Source organism: Acomys minous (assembly GCF_964271855.1).
Source record: "Acomys minous genome assembly, chromosome: 12".
Taxonomy (NCBI): domain Eukaryota; kingdom Metazoa; phylum Chordata; class Mammalia; order Rodentia; family Muridae; genus Acomys; species Acomys minous.
This window is the reverse complement of record NC_140493.1, coordinates 66,522,548-66,544,714: the sequence shown is the minus strand read 5'-3', so window position 1 is coordinate 66,544,714 and position 22,167 is coordinate 66,522,548. Positions and strand designations below refer to the sequence as shown.

Here is a 22,167-nt window from a genome sequence, read left to right as displayed (position 1 = left end):
GCAGTAATATATTATAAAAATAACATAACTGTACACTAAAATGAGTGGATTTCACTATATCTAAATTACATTTTTTTTTCAACCCAGAGAATTTGTAAAGGCAATGTGACCATTGTCAGAAGAGGGGGAAAGGCATTTGTGTCGATTCTAACCTCCCACCAACACATACACACACGTACATGTACACATACACGCACACACATGTACACATACACATACATGCACACACTCACATATATGTACACACATGAGCACACATAGACACACCCCAAGAAAAACAAAACAGTAAATAAAGCCAGGAGGTCGTGAAGAAAATACATTATAAGCATTACAGCCAAGGGTACCAGAAAGTTCCAGAACCTCAAGCTTACACAAGAGGCACCTCTGTAAGGACAACTATCTGGCACACACAACACAACTACAACTGTTTTTGGATTTCTGATGGGTCAGGATTCTCCTCCCTCCCTCTGCCAGTCTGCCCAGATGCCCCTCATCTCTGTCTTACTGCTCCAGGGCAGGGCACTTTTCTTCTCAGCCCACTCTCCTCACCTATATAATGGGACACCATTTACACACACACACACACACACACACACACACACACACACACACACACACACACACACACACCAACCCAAGTCTTTGTTCCCTGCAGGTGTGGGCCCTACCAGGCAGCACTGTCAAACCGGCTCTCCCACCCCAGCGAACCCCTATGGAGGTGGCACCGGTGACCCCTCTGCGATGAGTCAGCACAAGGCCGGCTCTGAGAGGAGGGGGCTCTGTCTTGCAGCGCCCCCGTGTGGCAGGGTCGGTCACAGCCGAACACAGGGCAGGAGGCTCCTCCTTTTCTCCAGTCTTCCACCCCGGGCTCGCCCCACCCCACCCCACTCCACCCCCACGCAGGGTCACCTACCAAAATAAAAGCCTTCGTGCTGGTATTTGGGGTTGAAGAAGACCCCCTTGGCGTGCGCGTTGACGTCTGCACCTGCTGCTATGAGCACTGCTGTGATGTCTCCCTGGCGCCGCTCGATGGCAATGTTCAATGCCGTCTGCCCTGCGAACAGAGCCCGCATGGCTCTCAGGGGCCCGGGACAACCTTAAGCTGATCTTGGAGCCCCTTGACCCCAAGTAGCATGGCAGTAGCTGACTGAAAAGACTAAGGGTATAGACACCCTACGGGGAGGACACAATGTTGACGCCAGTTGCATTCTGTAAAAGCAGGAATGAACCACACCCCACCATGGAATAAAGCAGGCCAGGGATGACCACAATCTGCTGCAAGCCCAACAGCAAGGTCTTGGTAAAGAGGGTAGTGAAAGCTAAGGAGGAGGATTTGCGGCCAGGACAGAAAAGCCTTACTATGAGCATGAATAAGGTTGGTATGATAACGCTATCAAAAACGTGTTAAGTCTGTCCGGTGTGGAATCCTAAGGCCCATGAGGAACAGATCCCATCCTTGCCCTCAAAAGGACCCCAGTAGGCAGGCCTAGTGGCCCAGGCCAGGAATCCCAGCTACTCAGGAGGCAGGAACGGAAAGATCACAAGTTCAAGGCTGTCTGCCTGTGAAGTGAGTTCAAGACCAACTTGAACAAGTTAGTGAGATCCTTGCTCAAAGTTTTAAAAAGAGCTGGGGATGTAGCTTCGCGGTAAGAGCACTTCCCAGTACCACCACCCCAAAATTAAAGGGCTCTTGTACCAGCAGTGGGGAGACCATAAGACCCTGAGCTATAAACAAAGAGAAAAGGAAAGCACAGAAAGAGATTAGAAAGGGAGAAGAGTCAGCCTGGCACCCGTCTGAACCTCTGAGGAACTGGTGTCAGCTCTCAGGTGACAAGCTGACCACAAGATACAGCTCCCTTTCTCTATTTGCACTGATTCCCCAGGGAGCTTGTCCTGCAGTTCAGCAGTCAGTCAGTCAGTCACAGCAATCCCTCCCTGGGGCCCCGGCCCCTCCCCCATAGTGCCATGACTTTCCCTTTGAGAATGGAGAAATAGAAGGATCCAGAGAGTCCAGGAACTCTACAAGAAGACCATCAAGGCTGGCGGATCTGGACCCAGGGGGCGGGGGAGGGTGGGGCTGCACAAACTACTGTACCAGCCAAGGACAATACATGCAGAAAACCTAGGACACCACCCCCACCCCCACCCCCGGTTTGGATCTATCCAATGGACAGTGCACTCTTCACAGCTGTGTGGAAGGCAGGGACTGCCTCTGGCATGGACTCTGGTGCCCCCTATTTGACCACTTCCCCTTGATGGGGAGGCCTGGTGGCACTCAGAGGAAGGGGATGCAGGCTATCCAGATGAGACCTGTGATTATATGGTGGGGGAGGAGGTCCCCTTCTGCCACAGGCCTAGGGGAGGGGGATAGGGTGAAAGAGGGAGAGAGGACCAGGAAGATACGAGGGGATAACAATCAGGGTGTAATCTGAATAAATTGGTTTTTTTTTAATTCTGTAGAGTTCAAACAATAAATCAAGATTACTTTCCCCATAAGGAGGGTTTGAGACCACATCTAAACCCCCACCTGGAAAAGCTGAGGTGTTTATACCTCCTGGCAATGTCAGCAAGATGGCTGATCATGAGCTGATCACTTCTGCTAACTGCAGCAAGTTGTTTACTGACTCCAGAGACTCTCGGGGCTTAGCCTGTTAACTGCTCACAGTGGGTTTCCTGGGCAGGGAAACAAGGCACTCAATTTTATCCCCTCAGTCCACAAAACTAGACTGAAATGGGACAGTTTAAAATATTGATGACTGCGACGCTGATGGCTTCCTTTGCTGACCTTCCCTGGTTCTCTAGCCTCTCCTCCAGGCTTTTCATTTGCTTGCTTGCTTGTTTGTTTGTTTGTTTGTTTGTTTGTTTGTTTTGTGGTTCTGGGAACTCTAACACATGCTAGGGAACCTCCCTTCAGCCAAGTTACATCCCCAAGCCACACAGTCTTCCTAGTGTCAAATCCACCAAGCTCACTCCCATCTTGAGGCTCCTAAACTTGGTTGGGATCCTTCCCATGAGATAAGCTTTTGATCAAGGCCACCACCGCTCTACAGTTGCTTACCCCAGCCTCTCGCTGTCACATCGCATCATCTTTACTTCTGCTCCTAGCATACTCTGTCTAAAGTCGCCTTTTAGAGCATCGACGGTTCCTGACTTGCTCACGCGTGCTCAGCATTATTTACAGGAAGAGGAAGGGTGAGAGGGTCCCTATTGCATATTTGGCTTCCCCATGGCCAAAGTGTCTCTGTGTGGCAAGAAGGGCATAGCTCTGCAGCCACACCCACCTTGGGAAATCCTAACCTCTCCCCCTTGCCCTCAGGTTGCCTCTGTCTCCGGGTACCTTCATAGGCCTCTTCTGTGTACTCAGCGTTGATGAACCTGTCCAGGATGTCATTCTCCTCAGCGAAGGTAAGCAGAATCCGGACGATCTCTTTGGTGTTGGGGTTGATGTTGAGCAAAGCCTTCATCAGGCAGGTCTTCCCAGTGTCTGAGGCTGTCAGCTTGTGCATGAGGAAGTCTGCAGACAGAACCAACGATAAAGGCAGGGGCAGGAAGGCCTGGCTGCCCTGGGCCTCCCAGACAGAACAGGGTACAGCCTCACACCTCAAAAGCCTGAACTTGGGCCCCCAACCCCATAACACCAGATATACTTTCTTCTTCTCCTCAGCCCCTCCTCCAGCTCCCTTCCTGGTTTGTCACTCACAGCTCTCTAGCAACCACCTACAAAGGCTTCATCCAATGCCCCCTGCTCTTTGAGCTCTGCACCTTCTCTCCAGAGGGGAGACGATGTCACCTGCTGCAGGTTTCCCACTTCCCATGTTGGTGCCTATATCCCCAGTCAATTCTTCCCTGTGGCCTAAAAACTATAGCTCGTCACCTCCCCACCAACCTGCTCCTTTCCTAATCCCCAGACAGCTATGAACCCCCAAATCCCTCAATTCCTGTCGATGCCTGAGGAACTCTCCAGAGCTCTTCCTCCTGCCCCAGGCCTGCTTCACGATCCCAACACTCCACGCAGTAGTCAGCCCAGCCCTCTGCCTGCCTAAACCCACCCATGACTCCCCAGGGCCCTCTAAGTAAAGCTCAAGGGTGCTCTCCCAATATCCAAAGTGCCTCACAGGAGATGGAGCAGGGGCCAGGCCAACCCAACCAGGACCCAGAGGCCCGCACCCTGTGCCACGGCTGGCTACTAACCAGGCACATCCAGGCCACGGCGGCGGCGTCTGCAGAGGTCCTGCAGCTCCTGCAGCAGTTCCCGCAGCTCCCTCACGCAGCCTTCGGACACAGCCGCAAAGATGCGCTTCTTCAGCCGCTTCTTCTTCTGCCTCTGTTCTTCCTTGGCCAGGTTTGCGCTAAGACCAGAAGGCACTGTGAATTCACCCCCACGTTCACCCCCAGCTCCCACCCTTGTCCGCCACCACCAACGCTGCCGGCCTCCAGGCCGCTGCTCCAATTCTTACGCCGCTGGTGTCTTTAAGGATGCCGGTGTTTGTGCTCTGTGTTGCCTGACCAGGCTCCCCTTCCAATACACATGCAGTCACAGTGATCAAAACACTCCTGCGCGCACACACACGCGCGCGCGCGCACACACTCACACACACACACACACACACAGGGATGATCAAGAAGAATCTATGCCTGTTGTAGCCGTTACTTTGAAATATGGAACTAAAGGAAGAGAAAGCTCCCTCTCGTCTCCCTATCTGAACTTTTCCATCTATCCCGCCCTGCCCCCAACACTCCAAACAGACCGTTACAATCATGCAGATGTGCCTTCTGTCGCTTGTATGTTTTCTTGCAAAAATGCATACTGATGTCTGTGTGACTAGATCTTAAATTTATGTAATTGTGCAACTTGTGCTTAAGTCCTTATTCTTTTGTGCGTTGTTTGAATGTTTTATGTGCATTGTTTGAATGTTTTATAACGACAGATCGTAGACTGATACGTCACTCCACTCCACAGAAGGTCAAGTGCCACCACTATGGCCCAGGCCTCCAGATGTTTGTCCCAACTCCCCAGGGATGATGGCTTCTTTCTCTTCCCTGTGCCATCTCCTCTTGCTGAGAATGCTGGGATAAGGGGAAGAGCCACACTTACCTTGGACTGTTGGGGTTTGATGGAGTCTCTGTCACATCATCCTGAGGAGACTGAGGGGAATCCATGTCATCACAGTTGCCAGAGAGGCTGGAGATGAAGGAGAAGAAAGTGAAGGCAAAGAGCAGGACAGATTTAGAAATGGATGGTGCTGCTATACCACAACCAGGCCCAGCCACGTGTCCAGGCCAGCAGCTAGTACTCACCACTGCCGGATGTTGGAATCCATCGGCTTGGAGAAGATGGGAGGAGATGTCTTGGTGACTGTGGAGTTGGGCTCAAATCCTTCTATCTCCAGGAAGAAGTGTGCACTGAGGGACACCCAATCAAGGCCATTAGAACTGGGACAGGGCCTGACTGCCTGTGTGTCCTGCAGCCTTGCCACAGAGGACCCACTCACCCTGAGCCCTGAGCCTGTGTGCCACGTGTCCTAGCCAAGCACTGTAAGAAGGCATAGACCCTAGTTCTAAGCTGAATCTACATGGCTTTTTTCTCTAGAAGCACCATGTGGATGAGCCCCAGGTGCTCACTGCTGATGGCCCGGCGCCTGAGGATCTGCAGCTGTCCCCAGGTCTGTGGTGTTTTGAAGATGGGAACATGGCAAGAGGAGCTGGCTTCCCCTTCGCCGTCCAGCCGATCCTAGAGCCTGGGCCTGAAGGCAGAGCCTTTTAGAGGGGCCTCTGGGCTCAGTTCTACATAGGCCTCCCAGCAACTTTTTAAAAAAGGGCCAGAGTCACCTTAGCTGCTGTGTTCTGCCCACTAGTTCCTTTGCCACAACAGGAAATGGGCAGAGAAAGCTAGTCTAGGGCAGGGAGGACTCAAGGGGCCAGAGGCCCAGGCTGAATATTCCTCTCCAAGAAGAAAACCCAGACCAAGCATGGTGACTTAGTCCCCCAATCTCATCACTCAGGAGGCTGAGTCAGGAAGATCACAGATTTGAGGACAGCCTGTGCTTCATAGCAGGTATTGTTTTTAAATTACATGTATTATCTGTATTATCTGTAGGCCCAGCTAGCAATCAATCAAGACACAGACCCTTATTATATTTTAAAATAGCCTTGGTTAACTTGGGGCAGGGCAGATATATCAATCCTCTAAACTACCTCGCATAGTGGGGCAGGTATGGGATCCCTGCCTCAATCCCGTGCCATCAGCTTCCAATAACTTCTATCAAGCTACCTCCCACCCATAATCCTGAATAGTTATTAATTTTCTTTATCTGGGCTGGATTCTCCATCCACGCCGGCCATGTGCTTCTCCTCCAGCTAACCCATGGCGGCCCCCTCTCTTCACTTCGGGTCTCTCTCCTTCTCCTCGTGGTCATCCTTCTTTTTTCCAGGACTCCTCTCTCCTAGCCCCACCTATCTCCTTTGCTCTGCCCACGTGGGACGGCTTCTTATTAAGCAAAAGTTGGGTCACAGAGACAGCAAGCTGTAATTGCATCAAAATACATCAGACCATCCCCCGACAAGCAGGACTAGCTCTGAAAAGGTAAAATGAAATATAACCTATATTACGTAAGAAGGGACGTCATGAAGACATCAAGCAACATCAAATGGTGACAAGAATGGTGGGCAGGAGAGGAAACCTCGCACGCTGATGTAGGGCGTGTAAGTAGCACAGCCTCTGTGGGGCTCATTATGGAGGCACCTCAAAACTTTAAAAATAGAACTCCCATATGATCCAGCTATACAATCTGTAGGTCAATAGGAAAAACAATCTGTGCTAGCTCTCTACAAGGACACCTGCACGTCTGTGTTTATTGCATCACGATTCACAACAGCCAAGTTATGGAGTCAGCCAAGCTGCCCACCCACAGATGAACAAATAAAATGTGGTATCTTATAAAATAGTGTTCTATTCAGCCATGAAGAATGAGATTCTGGGCCATTTTCAGAAAAGCATGTGGAACTGGAGATCAGCCTGCTAAGTGAAATAAGCCAGACTTGGAAACAAAAATATCATGTTTTCTCTAACATCTGGAGATAGAAAAGTGACATAAAACTACAAATGGAAATGCTATGGATATAGATGGATAAGAATAAAAGGAGAAGGAATAAGAATAAGAAAGTTGGGCATGGTGGTACACATGTTTAATACCAACACTCAGGAAGCAGAGGCAGGTGGATCTCTGTGAGTTCAAAGCCAGCCTGGTCTACAGAGTGAGTTCCAAGACAGCCAAGGCTATTAAAAAAGAAACCTGTCTCAACAAAGCAAAACAAAACAAAATGTAAGTAGGATGAAGGAGAGATGGCTGAGCAGGCAAGAGCACTGGCTGCTCTCACAGAGAACCCGGGTTTGATTCCCAGAAAGTACATGGAGGTTCACAACCATCTGTAATTCCAGTCCTAATGGATCCTGTACCCTCCCTCTTCTGGCTTCTGTGGGCACTGCACACACATAGTATAAAGTCATAAATGTAGGCCAAATATCCATACACATAATTAATATGTATTCACATATAAATAAATATTCAAAAACTACCTTTTTTTTCTTGGTTTTTTCAAGACAGGGTCTCTCTGTGTAGCCCTGGCTATCCTGGACTCACGTTGTAGACCAGGCTGGCCTCAAACTCAGAGATCCTCCTGACTCTGCCTCCTGAGTGCTGAGATTAAAGGCATGCACCACCATGCCCGGTTTTCAAAAACTACTTTTTAAATAGAGAAAAAGTAGCATGAGAGGCAACTATTATCAAAGTACATTATGTACATATGTACACCTCATGAATGAAGCCCCTAACTTTGTGCAGTTGATATATGCTAGCAAAAAATAAAGTGAATTTTAAAAACAAAAAAGAAAGGAGGGAGGGGGCCCAGAAAATATGGCCAGGAAGTGGAGGAAAACAACAAAGCCATGGCCAGCTTTCTCCTCAGGCTTCAAGGAGAAACATGTGGGAATGCGAATGAGAGACATATGCTAACTCAAGAAAAGCCACACACTCTGTCCAAGACATGCCAGCCACAGGCAACCACACCCACAAATGCATGACCTCAGACACCACAGTCACACACTGGGAGATGAGTCTTCTGGTAACACTGAGGTGAGGATCAGCTGAGGGGGAACTTAGTCACAGTACCCCCAACCCTGCCACTGCCGCAGCATTAGTTGCTGCTGACCATGTGACCCATCCGGCATGCTGCCCTCCAGACTGCAGGCATACAGCGTTCCTAAACACCTTTGCTGCCTCAGTGATTCCCAGGGCCCAGAACAGAGGAAGTTCCAAAGTGCAGCTCTACCCATCTCAAGTTGAGAGGGAAGAGCAGCAGGCTGTTGTGACCAGGGCCCTAGTCTACAGCCAAGGCATCTGAGACTAAGAATGAGTAAGCACCCTCCCCCAAGGGCAGACGCGAGTCGGCCATAGGACCTGCTTCCCACTGTGCCGGCTAATAACTGACACAGCGATGGACACTGCCCTGCTCTCAGCTTCGTCCTCTGGGCCTGCTTCCAGCCAAACCCACTTCAGGGGGTTAGCTAAAAGGAGGCTATCCAGTTGGGCAGGCAGGAGAGTCCCGGTGGCCCGGGGAGTCCCTCTCCTCACTTCAGGCACAGACAAGCCTAAAAGCTCCTAGTTAATCCAGGAATGAGGGATAAATGGGGCAGAAGACACATTGGCTTCCCTTCCCCGCCCCGACTCCCTGGCTTCTGACCATCAAAAGGAGACTTCTGCCTGGCTTGGTGACTCACACTATGGAGAGAGAGAGAAAGGGGGGGGTGCTGGGAGGGAGGGAGAGGCAGAGAGAGAGAAAGAGAGAGAGAGAGAGAGAGAGAGAGAGAGAGAGAGAGAGAGAGAGAGAGAGAGAGAGAGAGAGAGACTGAGAGTCTGGCCTCACCTAAAAACAAACACTTCAAAAGTCATGAGACATATCAAAAGAGAAAACAAAGGGAGGAGAAAACTTTTGGCCAGGACTCAAAGCTCTGCATCTGCCTCCAGCTTGGCACTCTCCACATCTTTGGACCTGGAATCCTCAGCTGATAGGATACTAGCTGGTCCAGATGATTCCTAGCCAAGGCAACTCCAATACCATCCATTTATGGCCTGCCCAGCTAACATGGACATTGGAGGTTAATCAGTCAGATGACCCTTCCCTGAACTGCTGCTCCAGAGCTGCCCCCACTCCACTAGGACAGCCTGACTCAGAGGCTCCAAGCACATTTCCTGGATACTCAGCCTCAAGCCATCCTGGTTGAGAATTGCCTCCACACAGAACTCCAAACCCACACTGATGGGTTTTCTCCACAAAAGTTTGGTCTGGTCCTCCCTTGAGGTCACCCTGCCCTTGAGGCTGCTTCACTTAACATATATTTATCAAGCACCTACAATGTGCCAGGCACTGGCTTTGTAGCTATGATGCAGGCAGACTTCCTTCTTTCCCAGATCTGCTGTTCCAGTGGGGCTGGTCAAAACTAGCTCCAAGGTGAAACCACTGCATAGCACTTTGGCCAGTTCACCCTTTGCTCAGGACAATACATTATCATTAAGATGTAAAGTCTCCCAATGGTGGGCACTATAATGACGTTATCCTTGATTTTCCAGAACCAATCTTGATTCCCTAACAGTGGTCCTAGTACTCAGAAGACCTCACTGAATAGATGTATGAAAGGATGGGTGCCCACAGGGGCCCATGGAGACTGCACTGCAGACCAGAGAGCATGTGTAGGACTGACCTGGGCTCTCTGCACATAAGTAACAGTTGTGTAGCTTGGTCTTCATACAGGACTCCTAACAGTGGGAGAGGGGCTGTCTCTGACTCTGTTGCCTGCCTTTGGGACCCTTTTCCCCTACTGGGCTGCCTCATCCAGCCTCAATAGGAGAAGATGCACCTTGTCTTATTGCAACTTGATATGCCAAGGCTTCTTGATTACCATGGGAAACCCCGCCTTTTCTAAAGAGAATGGAAGAAAGAGTGGATGGGGGGGGCCAGGGAGGGGTGGGGGGGAAGGACTGGGAAGAGACAAGGGAGGAGATACTGCAGCCGGCATGTTTAATTAATTAATTAGTTAATTAATTAAAATGTTAAATTTTTAAATGATAAGTAATTAATGAGAAGTATTCAAGTGGAAGGAATAATGGCTGGTCAGACAGAAGGAAAGAAGAGCTAATAGATGAACAGTGGGTAGATGACAGAATAATAAAAGAATGAGTAGATTGATGGGTAGATGGGTGGATGGTGGATAAATAGATGGATAGGTAATAAGCAATCAAGTAGATAGATAGGGTGGAAAGGTCTATGGATAAGACCAATGTTCAAACGGATTAACACAACCTTAAACTACCAGTGGTGGAGGCTGAATCCCCCCTGTGATTGGCCGTGCTCCCAGCTTTCACCTTTCCCCCACCCCTTCTCAGTCTCATTCATACTCAAAGCTGAAGTGGGGTCTTCTTGTCACTTCTCCACCAGATCCCATCTTTTCTTGGGCTCCTCCAAGGGATCTTGATTCCCTAAGAGTGGTCCTAGTACTCTGAAGACCCCACTAAATAGATGTGTGAAAGAATAGATGACCACAGGGGCCCATAGAGACTGAATTGCCGACCAGAGAGCATCCATAGCACTGAACTACGCCTTCTGAAATATTTAACAGTTGTGTAGCTGTTCGTGTACAAGCCACATCATGTAACTATTCACACCCAGGCCCAAAGCAGAGAGCCCCAAGGAAGGGGAGAGTCACCTCATGATGCAATGACCTGGCTGGTGCAGAGCCTCTGGGCAGCTTCCTCATTGGCTCACACACTCTCCTCATTGCTTGCCTGATCCCTCATTGGCTCACGCACTAACTCAAAACTAATCAGTTGCCCAGTATGTGTAACTGAGGGGATAGGAAGGGGACAATTGCCCCTTCCAGAGACTCCATCCTCAGAGATGTCAACCAGGGCTGACACATTTATCCCAGTGACCACATCAGTCTCTTTAGGGAAAGGCTGGGTCATAGGGACACAGGAACAGTGAAGACTCTAATAACTGAGGGCAGGAATAGGAGGCTTTCTGTGCTGTGCTAACTGGGATACAGTCTGGATCTTGAAAAATGTCATGGTTCTGGAAGAGTTCTGAAACAGAGAGAAGAATGAGAAATGCTTCCTGGACTAGAAAAAAAAAAGTCTTTGCCGGAAAAGGAAACATCTGGAGGCCAGAGAACAAGATGCAGAGAGAGGAGTGATGACAGCCAGGCTGGGGAAGATCAAATGATTAAGCAAGGGCCTAACTCATAAGGCAGGTCCTGACCCATGCCTGCCCTACTTGACACTACACAACCACATCCCACCCACCATCATAAGCACACGGTAAGGCCTGGACCACATGACGTCCTGCTCCTGCCTGCTGCAAATGCTCATTGTTTATTCCTTTGGTCTAGGTCAAAGGGTGCAACCTGGGTGTGGTTAACTCAGGTGCAGCACAGACAGCTGTATATCATTTCTCCACCATTTCTGTCACTTTGAAAACTCCAAGACCAGGAGACAGCCTAAGGCTAGATAGGAGCTTGTCTAGCCATCTGCTTTGACCCAAGAAATGTCCAAGTGTCTGAACTCCCCAAGGCCAGCTCTCTGACCCTGACTGCCACCTTGCCTAGGGTCCAGTAAGGAGGTCAACGTGGCAAGTACTCAAGGAATGACGTGATGGCTCAGGACAGCTCCCAGGTCCAAAGATCTCACCTCTCTGTGGACTTGTAGTCCTCATGACACCTCTAATTTTCCCATTAGTTCATAGCCCCCTGGTTACTGGCGTTGCCCTCTATCTTTCTTTCTTTCTTTCTTTGCTAGATTTTTTAAATTAGGGTATACATTTATATTGTTACACATGAATAAAATAAACTACATACAGCAGGAGGAAACATGAGATAATCAGGAGTTATATAAATGTTACATTCATAGTGATTTGGCTATTTGTATTTGGCAAACTTGAAGTAAACATCTTTCTAATCTTGTTGGGTTTAAATTTCTGAATGGAGATTAATATCTATCATATTTCATTTCTATTAACTTTAAACATCTAACTTGATTTTAAAACATCTTAACCTCTAACCAACTAAGCCTAATTGTAAGACTAAACTATCTGGTCTTCATCCCCATCAGAGACTTTAGAAGGAATAAAACTTAAACACCTGAGTGAACTGGAAGTATAGGTTAACAGCTTTCAAAATGAAAAAAAAAAATGACTGAGGCAGTTTACTGCCTGAACAGTCACCCAACACTCTCTATAACATTGCAGCAGCATCTTTGGTCTTCTAGCCCAATGTGTCTGACAGACATATTTGCAAGGCAGGAACTATTGAGGACTTGCTCACCTTGTGTTGGCAGAGTTTGGCCATCAACTCTGCCTGCACCTAAGCTTGCCTATATTTAGGCAGAATTCTGTCTGTGGCAGAAACAAGGACATTTTGCCCAGTGGTTTGTTTGCCACATTTGGAGCCAACTCTATCTATAAGGAAGTTCTTTGATGCTCATCATTTTCTTTGAGACAGGCTGGGTGTTGACAGGAGTTAACTTGTCTTGTTGCCAAAGACTTTTAAAAATAATTTTTTTAAATCTTGAAATTCCATATTCTGTAGGTCTCTGAGGCTTTTGAAGACCTTACTTAACTATTTTACCTTATATGTCTATAGAATCCTATCTATCTATTAGACCTAGAATATATATTCTTGTGATAAAATTAGACTAGTATTTGACATGACCATGATTTGCATCAATATAAAAAGTTCAATACCAATGAATTAAAAATAACCTTATTTGTGAGTAACAATTAAGGCCTTGAGATGAGGAGTAGACTCAATAATATATCTTTTGTTCTATCCTCCCTCTATATTTCTATATCGTCCTTTCTTTTCAGCTCCTATCTCCTTACTTACAAAAGAAAGATAAAGGAAAAGAGAGATGTCCCTGAGTTCAACCTAGTCTTTAACATATAGCTTATTCTTTATTTTTTCTTCTCTTTAGACCCAAGACTTATACTCAGCTCTGAGTATAAGCGCAAACATTCACATAAAAACCCTCAGAAAGTCTTTGGAACCACCACTTCAGGAGACAAAGTCACACCTTGTACTGTTGGTTGGGACAAGCAGTCATTTGGCCAGTGACTCTGTGCCCAAAACTAAGTTCATGAACAGACATGGAGTTGAGGGGAGTTCATCTGGGACTGATGTGAAAGAACCCAGGGTTTTCTTGAAAGCCTATCCACAATCCTTTCCCTATTCCTGAATCTTTCCCTGGAGTGAAAAGAAGGAAAAATGGGCCACATTGGCTTAGGTCAATGGTGCTTTTGATACTTTCCGGATGGGCCCATGAGGTTCTAGGCTGCCCCCACTCCCATGCTACCTGTCTCACTTCTACTTGAACTACAAGGTGGAAACTCTGCCTAGGTGTCCTCTGGGCACCTCTTACTTGGCACTTCACACCTGAACTTGGCTCACCGCTCCTGCCTTGCTCCTTCCTTTGATGTGAGTCCTTGACTGAGGTCACCCACCATCCTTCTGAGGGTGAATCGTCTGGATCTTCCTTCTCTATTCTTGTCTCCAGACAATCCGATGACTAACTCCACTCCTGTCCTTCCCTTCCTCCACGCGTGACCACCCAGGCTCAGGCCTCACCACTTCTCACTTGTTTCCCAACATCTTCCTCATGCTCTCCCTATCCACAGTCTCCACCTCATACACTGTCCCCATGGGTCATACAGAGCAGCATTTCCAAAGTTCCTATCTCCTTCTGCCCTCCTTCCTTCAGGAAGTCACCCTGTGACTGCTCCAGTTATCTGAGGAGCATCAGGGCTGGGGCGCAGGCAGAGGAGGCAGGGGAAATGAGCCATCTAGACTGTGGACTACCTTGGTCCAGGGAGAGCACAACTGAACTAGCCTCTTGGTTCAGCTTGTCCCAGCTGAGAGGGACCCAATCAACTAAAGAATGAAAAAGCAGCTATGGACATCTAGAAAGCATCCTCCACTCAACTTAGAAGTGAGACAGAACCATTCTGGCCCTGCCCAGCTCCCAGGAGCCCCATACTATCAAAGTCAACTCACAGTGAGCACTGACCACCTTAACTTTGCTAACCACTTAGTCAACGTGATGTCAATTAACTATGTCTTGTAAGTTGATGTCATCCAGCTCGACACAACTGTAGCCCATCTCAATAATAGTCTCCATTTTCCCTACCAGGTGACCGTGCCATGCCTCTGAAACCCTACAAGAGTCACAGTCATTACAACAGCTGAAGCCGAAGGTGGCACTGCACACCTGTAATCCCAGCACTCAGAAGGTGGAGGATTCTAAAGGCAAAACTTTGGCGATGTATCAAGTACCAGATAAGCTTGAGAAACTGAGGAAGACCCTATCGCAAAAGAAAATAACTAAGCCAAGAGAATTATGTGCCCAGCTTGTTTATTGACAGTAGCCGTGAGAAAAGTCAGGTGTATTCTGGTTAGCTATAGCTACCTTTATCCAGCCCAGAAACATCTACCTCCTTCCCTGGGGTACCACGACCCTCCTGTTTTGCTGCCTCCCAAAACATGCTTTTTCTGTAAGTTTCCAGTAGGTTACACTTTACACAATATTGAATCCATGCCACAGTATCTTCTGCCTTCCCGGGTTTCCCCAAAACAACTCATTATAGATACTTGATTCCACAGTAGATTGAAAGCCGTGTGTTTATGTGTGTGTCTCTGCATCTGTGTGTGTGCCTGTGTGTCTGTGTGTGTCTGTGTGTGCGTGTGTATGCCTGTGTACGTACATGTGTGTGTGCGTGTGTGTGTGTGTGTGTGTGTGTGTGTGTGTGTGTGTGTGTGTGTGTGTGAAAAGCATGCCTATCTGAGGATCTAGACTGCCTAGAATGACACCCACCTTTTTACTCTTGTTCTTAAGAATGGCTTCAATGACCCTAACCCCTGCAAATGTCTTCCTGAACGTTCTTGCTTCGGTGCCCCCATCCCCTCTAAAGAGACCCCATTCCTGTGCCAGTCATGAAGACCTCAGCAAAGACAGCAGAACATGCAGTGCTGCCTCCCCACCTGTGCCCAGCCTGTCATCAGGCCACCCCAAATGGCAATCAGAGTCGAGTGCGTGAAGCCGTGTAGGCCTGGAGTGGGTGCTCCATGTCTGTCCCACCCTGTACACCGCTCAGGCCCAAGCCATCGGTCTTACCTCTTCTTGGTGGGGGTGAGGTCTGCTGCCCTCTTCTCTGTCAGCACAACAGGGTTCCCACTGGGTGCCGCAGTTCTTCTGCCCATGAGGGGCACCATCTCCTTGGAGTGGGCATTCATTGCTGGAGCCCAAGGCATATGCTGAGTTTGAGGGGGCAGGAGGTAACTGCTGGAGGCCTCAAACTCCCATGGGATATCACCCACCTCCTGCTCGGACCTGTCCGACAGGGAGCTCACTGCCTATCTTTGCAGGCTGTCAGGCCTTCTAGGGAACAGGCAAACTGTTCCTGCAGTTCCCATACTCCCTGGTTCTGAAGGCCCAGGAGAGGCCAGCACAGCATCCAGGAAAGGACCACTCTGCCTCTAACCTCCCATCACCATCTCCAGCCCGAGCATTGTCTAGACAGACTTCTGAGAGTTAACTCTGCCTTCTCAGTGTCCCCCATAAGACTTAGCATTCGGGTCTGTTTGTCAAGGTCACAGAACATTTGACCTTAATAGACCATCAATGTCACCTCCTTTTCTCTAGATGATGCTCTGAATAACAACACAGCTGGGTGTTTTGAATTCCTCGGAACCTGCATGCAGTCTCTACAGCTCATTCATTTTCCCCACAAGCTAAGCACAGCCAGACCATGACTGGTACCCTGTCAGACTCCCTCTTGCCTAGAAGATGCAGACACAGAATACAGGAGGGCAACCTTTCAGTCCAAACATGCCTTACCAATGGTCGGTATGGGGTGAGCTGACTAGGAAATGGACTTCAGAGGGAGGGCTAAAGAACAGAATGTAGCAGCCATGCTGTCTAGGCTTGGGGCACAGCCTGCACCAGGCTCAGGACAGCTCAGTGAGGGTCAAGGAGAGGGCGGAGCTGCAGACTCTACATGAGTTCACGGGGACCCCTGGCAGAGAAGGGCTTGGCAGCAGGCTGAGCCACACTGTGAAGCTCTCAGACATACATAACTTGGAAGCTGAGATTGATGCCAGGGAAGCGGGGAGCGGGAAAAAGTTCCAGGTTCCACAGGCAACAAAGCCTGAAGGAGATCAAACCATGGGGCTGGGGGGTGGGGAGACACCAGGGACCTGGGGGCCAGGAAGAAGCTGCTGTGGAGAGCATGGGGAAAAGCAAGAGGCTGCCAGCCATGCAGGACAGGATAGACATGGAAAGGTAGTGTGCACAAGAAAAGGCAGCTCTAAAGTTAGGGGACCAACCTCCATCTAAGCCACCTCAGATAACTTACTTAGACACAGAAGGGACGCCCAGCCCCTGCCTACCTCCATCACAGCCAGAACCAGATGGGTGCCCTTTAATGTTTGCCTCTACCCAAAGCAATCAGTGGACAAATGGGCCTAAAGAGGAAGAAGACAGAGGTGTGCCTCACCCTCCCCTATCCTCTGACTTCCGTCCTGAGAAATAGCTAAGTGGTCCCCAATTAGCCCGTACCCCTGACTATAGGCTGTTCTGGACAGCTGGGGCAAGTGGGGGTCAGGATAATCTGGACTCAGGCTCCAGCAGCTATAATTAGCTCCTGAGTCACCCTACAAGCCTTGCATCCTCACCTGCTGGACTCTCTCCCTGACCGGGGACCCAGCTCCCTCACCCAGGAAGTACAGTGTCTCACCTGCCAGGGCCCTGACACTGATTGAGATGGCCCGTCCTAGAGGCACACACCTGGCAGGAGCCACAGGGAGTCCTCCATAGCTGCTACCTCAGTACCTGTGAGTGCGGGGGCTCTGTCCCTCCCTCGTTAGTGCTGGGATAGCTCATCCCGTCTTGGACACCCATCACACTCCTGGCATGGAGCTTCATGTCCCTGAGTTAGCTGAGAGAGACACGAGCCCTAGAGTTTCTCTCTTCCTGGGACTCCCAAACATCAGAGAAATCTCCCTGGGCCTGTCAGAGCCTGAAACTCTCCTTTGCCTGTGGCCAAAAGCTGCCACAGCCATTTTCCCCCATACTAGAACCCCAGCTCTCCTTGCATCCTCCCGGGGCCAATGGTCACACACAGCCCAGAGGATCCCAGACCCATGCTCTGGGGGGCATTAGCTTCCCTGAGGGACAAGGAGTTACCTGGCAGGTTCCAGATGGTGGTGGCAGCCCTTGCTTTGACATCACCGCATGTCTGGGGCCCAAAGCCCACCGTCAGGAAGGTGGCTGAGGTGGCGAGAGGCTCTCATCATAGGCACAGAGATAGCTGACAGCTGGAATGAAGCATCAGAGGCAAAACTGGCTGGGCCACCTGCCCTCGGCGGCGCCAGGCAGGCCACACCCACCACCCACGTGCCCTACCTGAGTCACCCCCACACCCACAGATCAGCCTCACCCTATAGGAGAAAAGGCAGGAAAAGCCCTTGCTGTGCACAAAGCCGTAGGTCTGGCTCCAGCCCTTCCCTCTTATATTTGATCCTCAGAGGCCTCAGTTTCCCCTCTGGGAAATGAGACCCATTACAGAGAGAGAGAGAGAGCTTGCTGATCGAGGAGGATGCCATGCAGAGGCAAAGATGGTGGCGGGAAAGAGGCTTCATGAGTGATCAAAGGCTACAACCAAGGGCTATGCTGGTGGACTTCAGGGTGGCCAGCTGTGAGACTTGACATCCATCTTTCAAAAGTAGTTCCTGGGGTCAAATCCCTCAGAGACAGAGGAAGTCCAGTGTTTCCCAACAGCTGTTACACATCATGGACCTTCATGGGCAACAACCTCACCACTTCCTGCCTCTGTGATCTTAGGCAAGCTATTCTCCCAAGCCTAGGTTTCCTCACCTGTCAACCACACATAACTCAGCTTGGGAGGTTGAGCATAAATGAGGGAACAAGTGGAAAAGGCTAAAAAAAAAAAAAAAAAAAAAAAAATCAAAGGCCTAGAGTGCATAGAATTCACAACCTGTGACAACGGATCATTTTATTGCCACACCAATTTATTCTCCCAGTGTCTGTGCCACTGTTCTCCAAGGCCAGAATGTTACCAAAACCTCTGTGCCCTCCCTGCTTGCCCAAATGGCTTCTGGGAAAGGGGTGGAGCAGAACTTGACTCAGGAACTGCACACCTCCTTCTACAGGGAAGATGCGTAGGCAAGGCATGACAGGGTCTGAATGGAAGTCCCTGCTGTGTGACAGCGCAATTGGCTGATGCGGCAGGGACTTTCCCGACTTTTCCCAGGGAGTTGGGATCCTGGATCCCTGATCACTACAACCTGCTACGCCTGGGGAAGGTGGACTGAGGCACGGTCAACTTCTAGGCCAAGAGAAAGAAAGGCCTGTGGCCAGGACAGGGCAGAGCAGGTTTCTGGTGTGGCTGCGATGGAGCGACCTGCTGTTACTGCTTACAACTCCCCACTGCTGTTGCCAGCACAGCCACCATCAAAGCCCTGCCTTCCATTAAAAGCAGCCTCTCTCTTCCGCACCTGCCCAGGCCTGACTAAGCCTTGGGCCATCTTTGCTTCTGATGTCTCAGAATCCTGGCCATGAGGCTGTTCCTGGCTCTGTGCTGAAACTTTCCTTGCTGTCACACTTCAGCAACCAGCTGGAGACTAGCTTAAAAGGTCCTTTATCTCTCAGCCAATGGCATGTTCTGTAACAACAGGGGTCAGGGGACGCCCCCTCTGTTCTAAGGGTATGACTTCACGGGACACCCAGTGTAGCACCAAGGGCTGGTCCCAACTCGGTGTCATTGAATCCAGCCATTGTGAGACCCCCTACATAGGAGGCCCCAGCAAAACGCCAGCGAAGGATTCAGAACTTAAGAGTGCTGCCCCTACCCTCAGGAAACTTATGGGCTACCCAGAAGACCAGCTCCAGCAGGGATGATCCCATCACAGATGACAAGGGCCAACTGAGAGGCAAGAGGGAGTCATCCAACGGGGAAGCAACATGGGTTCAAATCAGAGGGAGCATTTGGACTGGAGTTAGAAGGGGAGACGGGCAGACACCTGCGACCCAGGCCTGTCTCAAGGTGTGGTGACATGCCTAAGGCAAGGTGTAAACTCAGCAAAGTAACCAGACATGGGCCCAAGATGCAGTCCACTGAGTGACCCCAGGATGCTGGGTCAACTCTGACCCTTTAGTCACCCAGGGTCCGGCAGGCCCCTGGCCAGCCAGCGACACTGTCGCCACTGTCATCTCACAGGGGACTGACCCAGCTGGGCTGAGCCAGTGGCACACGCTAAAGGCTTCTGACTTCCTGTACAGCATTAAGGTTGCCAGCGTGAGGTGCCTATCCTGTACGTGGGGTCCACACAGCACAGCCGCAGGCCTGTGCAGCTAGCTCAAAGCCCCACCTCCTCCTTTCTAGCAAGCCCAGCCTTGCTTGCCTGGTTCTGTGGATGACCCAGAGGGTTTATTCAACTTCCTCCAGTACCAGGTTCCCAGTTCCAGAAGTAGCCATGAGCTGTGCCGTGCATGCTTTTCTTTAGGAACCTGAACTCTCCTTCCATGAGGAAAAGAGTGTATGCCAATCCCAGGAAGAAGCCTTTTGGATGTGGATATGTGTGTGTGTGCGCGGAAGAGGAGACAGGGCCAGAGCCTGGGCTTGGATGCAGGGAGAGAGAGAGAAAAGGAAGATTCTGGTTATCCCTGCCCTGCCCTGTCTTACAGAGGCCCAAACACCAGGCAACCTCTAGGTGTCCACCAAGATACCCATGTGTGCCTCACCGCGCTAAGGTCAGAGCAGCAGCAGGCCTAGTCAGCAGTCTATCTGCAAAAGCCATCCTCTGCCTGACGCCTAACGCCCACGGAGGGCTCACAGGAGGCTATGAGCAAACCCGTGCAACTCTCCGCACCTTCTAAGACCCGCAGACACCAGTCCAGGCGGCCAACCCAAGGATTCCATCTCTCCAGGGAGGACAAATAGGAATCTCTGTGGGGGAGGGGCTGGGGAAGAGGGGCAGGTTCTTCCCCTGCCAGGAAGTGAGGCAGAATTCCTTCTCCCACCTCAGGCCTGAACAAAGGAGGTCAGGATTGGTTCCTTCTGCATTCAGGGCGAAGAGCTGAGAAGCTGCCTCATTGGGGATGTTGAGGCAGGACGTCAAATGGCAGAGGAGGCTGTTGGGGGAGGGGATAGAGAACTCAATCCATGAGAAATCTGTATTCTGTTCAGTTTTCCTGCGAACCTAAAGCTGCTCCAAAAGTAATTCATTAATTTAGGCCTGAGCTTGCTCAGTGGCATAGTGCTTGGCTAAAATGTATGAGGCTCTAGGTTCCATCCTCAGGACCAGCAGGAAAGGGTGGGGCCAGGAATGGGAAGAAAGAAGGAGGAAACTGGAAGCCGCTGGGTTCAAGTTGCATTGATAAACATAGTATTCTAATTTTAAAAAGAAAAGAAAGACGCAGACATGACATTTAAAAAAAAGTTTCACACCAAAGTTTTGCCCGTTTGTTTTACTTTCAGCATTTCATTTATTTCAAAATCTTATGACAGCCAAAACAGTAGAATGAACTGCATTTAATAAACCACACGTACACACATGCAGATGTTAAGTTAAAGGGAATAAACTTTGTTTTGATAGGTAGTGGTAACAAAAGTTAAAATTGCTTTCATTAGTAACATAATTCAACATCCCTAATTTAGCACAAATCTTACACTTTTTTTTTTTTTTTGCTTTCCTGTGTTCTGTGAAATCACCGCACCTAAACTGTTTCTACATATTCAAATTTAATTTTACTGTCTTTGCTTGTACTCTAATTCCAAACAAAACTTGGCATAAGCTTCTCCAATGTCTGTTCCATTTCATCATCAATGTCATCCAAATGTGGATGACCAGCCCATGATAAACCCATTCCATTTTCCTTATGGTCTGAAAGCAAAATCTTCCCTCAGTTAATTTTTGATATTCATCTTGGGGATCTGCAGCCTCTGTACCAGCCCTGGAATGTCCTACCTCCAGGGGCCCAGAGCAAGACCCCTCCGACTCCAAGGAAAGAGGGGTCCCTGGACAAACAGAGCCCCAAAGAGTTCCACCTACTTATCAGGATAAAATCCTGTAGCAGAACCCAGAGCTGGCAATGGCTAAGCCCCAAATGACTGTGGCTCCTGTGCCTAATATCTAAGCTGTCTGCAGATGCCTCTGTGTTTTATCCATCAAGTCACTCCTGTGACTATACAGAATCCCACAGGGATGGTTGTGAGGAGTACCCCACACATCGGAATATGTGACGTAGCTTGAACAGCTTGCAGAAACGCTGACTGTTCTGGTTACAACAGGCAATGCCTTGCAAGAAGAACTGTAGGACTCACTCACCTACCACCAAGCCTTGTCTCCCCCAGGTCTCCCTCATATGAGAGCTTGTCTGTCCACGTACCAGACTGACGCTTCCTCCCATAAATTACTGCCTCAAGGATGTGGCAACGAATACAAAGCCAAGGCTCAAGCTGCGGACGGGATGGACCAAGCTGATCTCGAATGTTTGTGCTGTTGCTGGGAGACCTTCCGTATCAAAGGCACCAGCAGGCACGTCTTCAAGAGCAGAATCTTCTTCAGCTTAGTCTGTGGGAACTGCTGAGTGCTCTCTTCTCTAACCCTGTGGAGGACCTCTTAATGTGTGCGGTAAAATTACTGAAATTGGCAAGGTTAGTGTTAGGAGGCACTAAAGCACGGGAAAGGGAAAGTCTACATTCAGAGACTTGAAAATGCCTGAGATGCAAACTGCCTCAGAGAGGTAAAGAAGAAGCTCCTGAGGCTTAGTAAACTCTGATCAGGTCGCTGACGTAGAGTCCGTGCAGCTTCGCCATCCGGAGTAGATATGCTTGAAAAACGATCCTAACTGCTTCGTGGGTGGACTGACATTTTATGCATCCAATGCTGTCCCTTTTAACAAATTTCGACCCTTCCTTTTGCAAAGGGACACCTACACAATCTACTCGAGCTCTGGGTAAACTCAAAAGTGGGTCCAATTTATAGAACTCTGAGGCTGGAGAGGTGGCTGAGATGTTTAAAAAAAAAACAAACTTGTTGTGAAGTCC

The 22,167-nt window shown here is 49.5% G+C and overlaps 1 protein-coding gene across 6 annotated transcripts in view; it reads right to left on the bottom strand.

Moving 5' to 3' along the window:
• Positions 1–17,418, bottom strand: part of TRPV3 (transient receptor potential cation channel subfamily V member 3) — a 36,025-nt gene extending 18,607 nt beyond the window's left edge. For 3 of the 6 annotated variants that reach the window (XM_084748277.1, XM_084748278.1, XM_084748282.1), the window contains exons 1-7: positions 17,283–17,418; positions 15,213–15,352; positions 5,299–5,403; positions 5,096–5,182; positions 4,192–4,349; positions 3,338–3,514; positions 914–1,054 (exon numbers count right to left, since the gene is read on the bottom strand). In XM_084748277.1, the coding sequence (XP_084604403.1) occupies positions 914–1,054; positions 3,338–3,514; positions 4,192–4,349; positions 5,096–5,182; positions 5,299–5,403; positions 15,213–15,352; positions 17,283–17,324 (850 nt within the window). In that variant the 5' untranslated portion in view covers positions 17,325–17,418. Of the gene's footprint in view, positions 1–913; positions 1,055–3,337; positions 3,515–4,191; positions 4,350–5,095; positions 5,183–5,298; positions 5,404–15,212; positions 15,429–17,282 lie in introns of all 6 variants that reach the window. The other 3 variants (XM_084748279.1, XM_084748280.1, XM_084748281.1) reach the window with 3 other exon arrangements.
• Between the last annotated feature and the right edge of the window lie 4,749 nt (positions 17,419–22,167).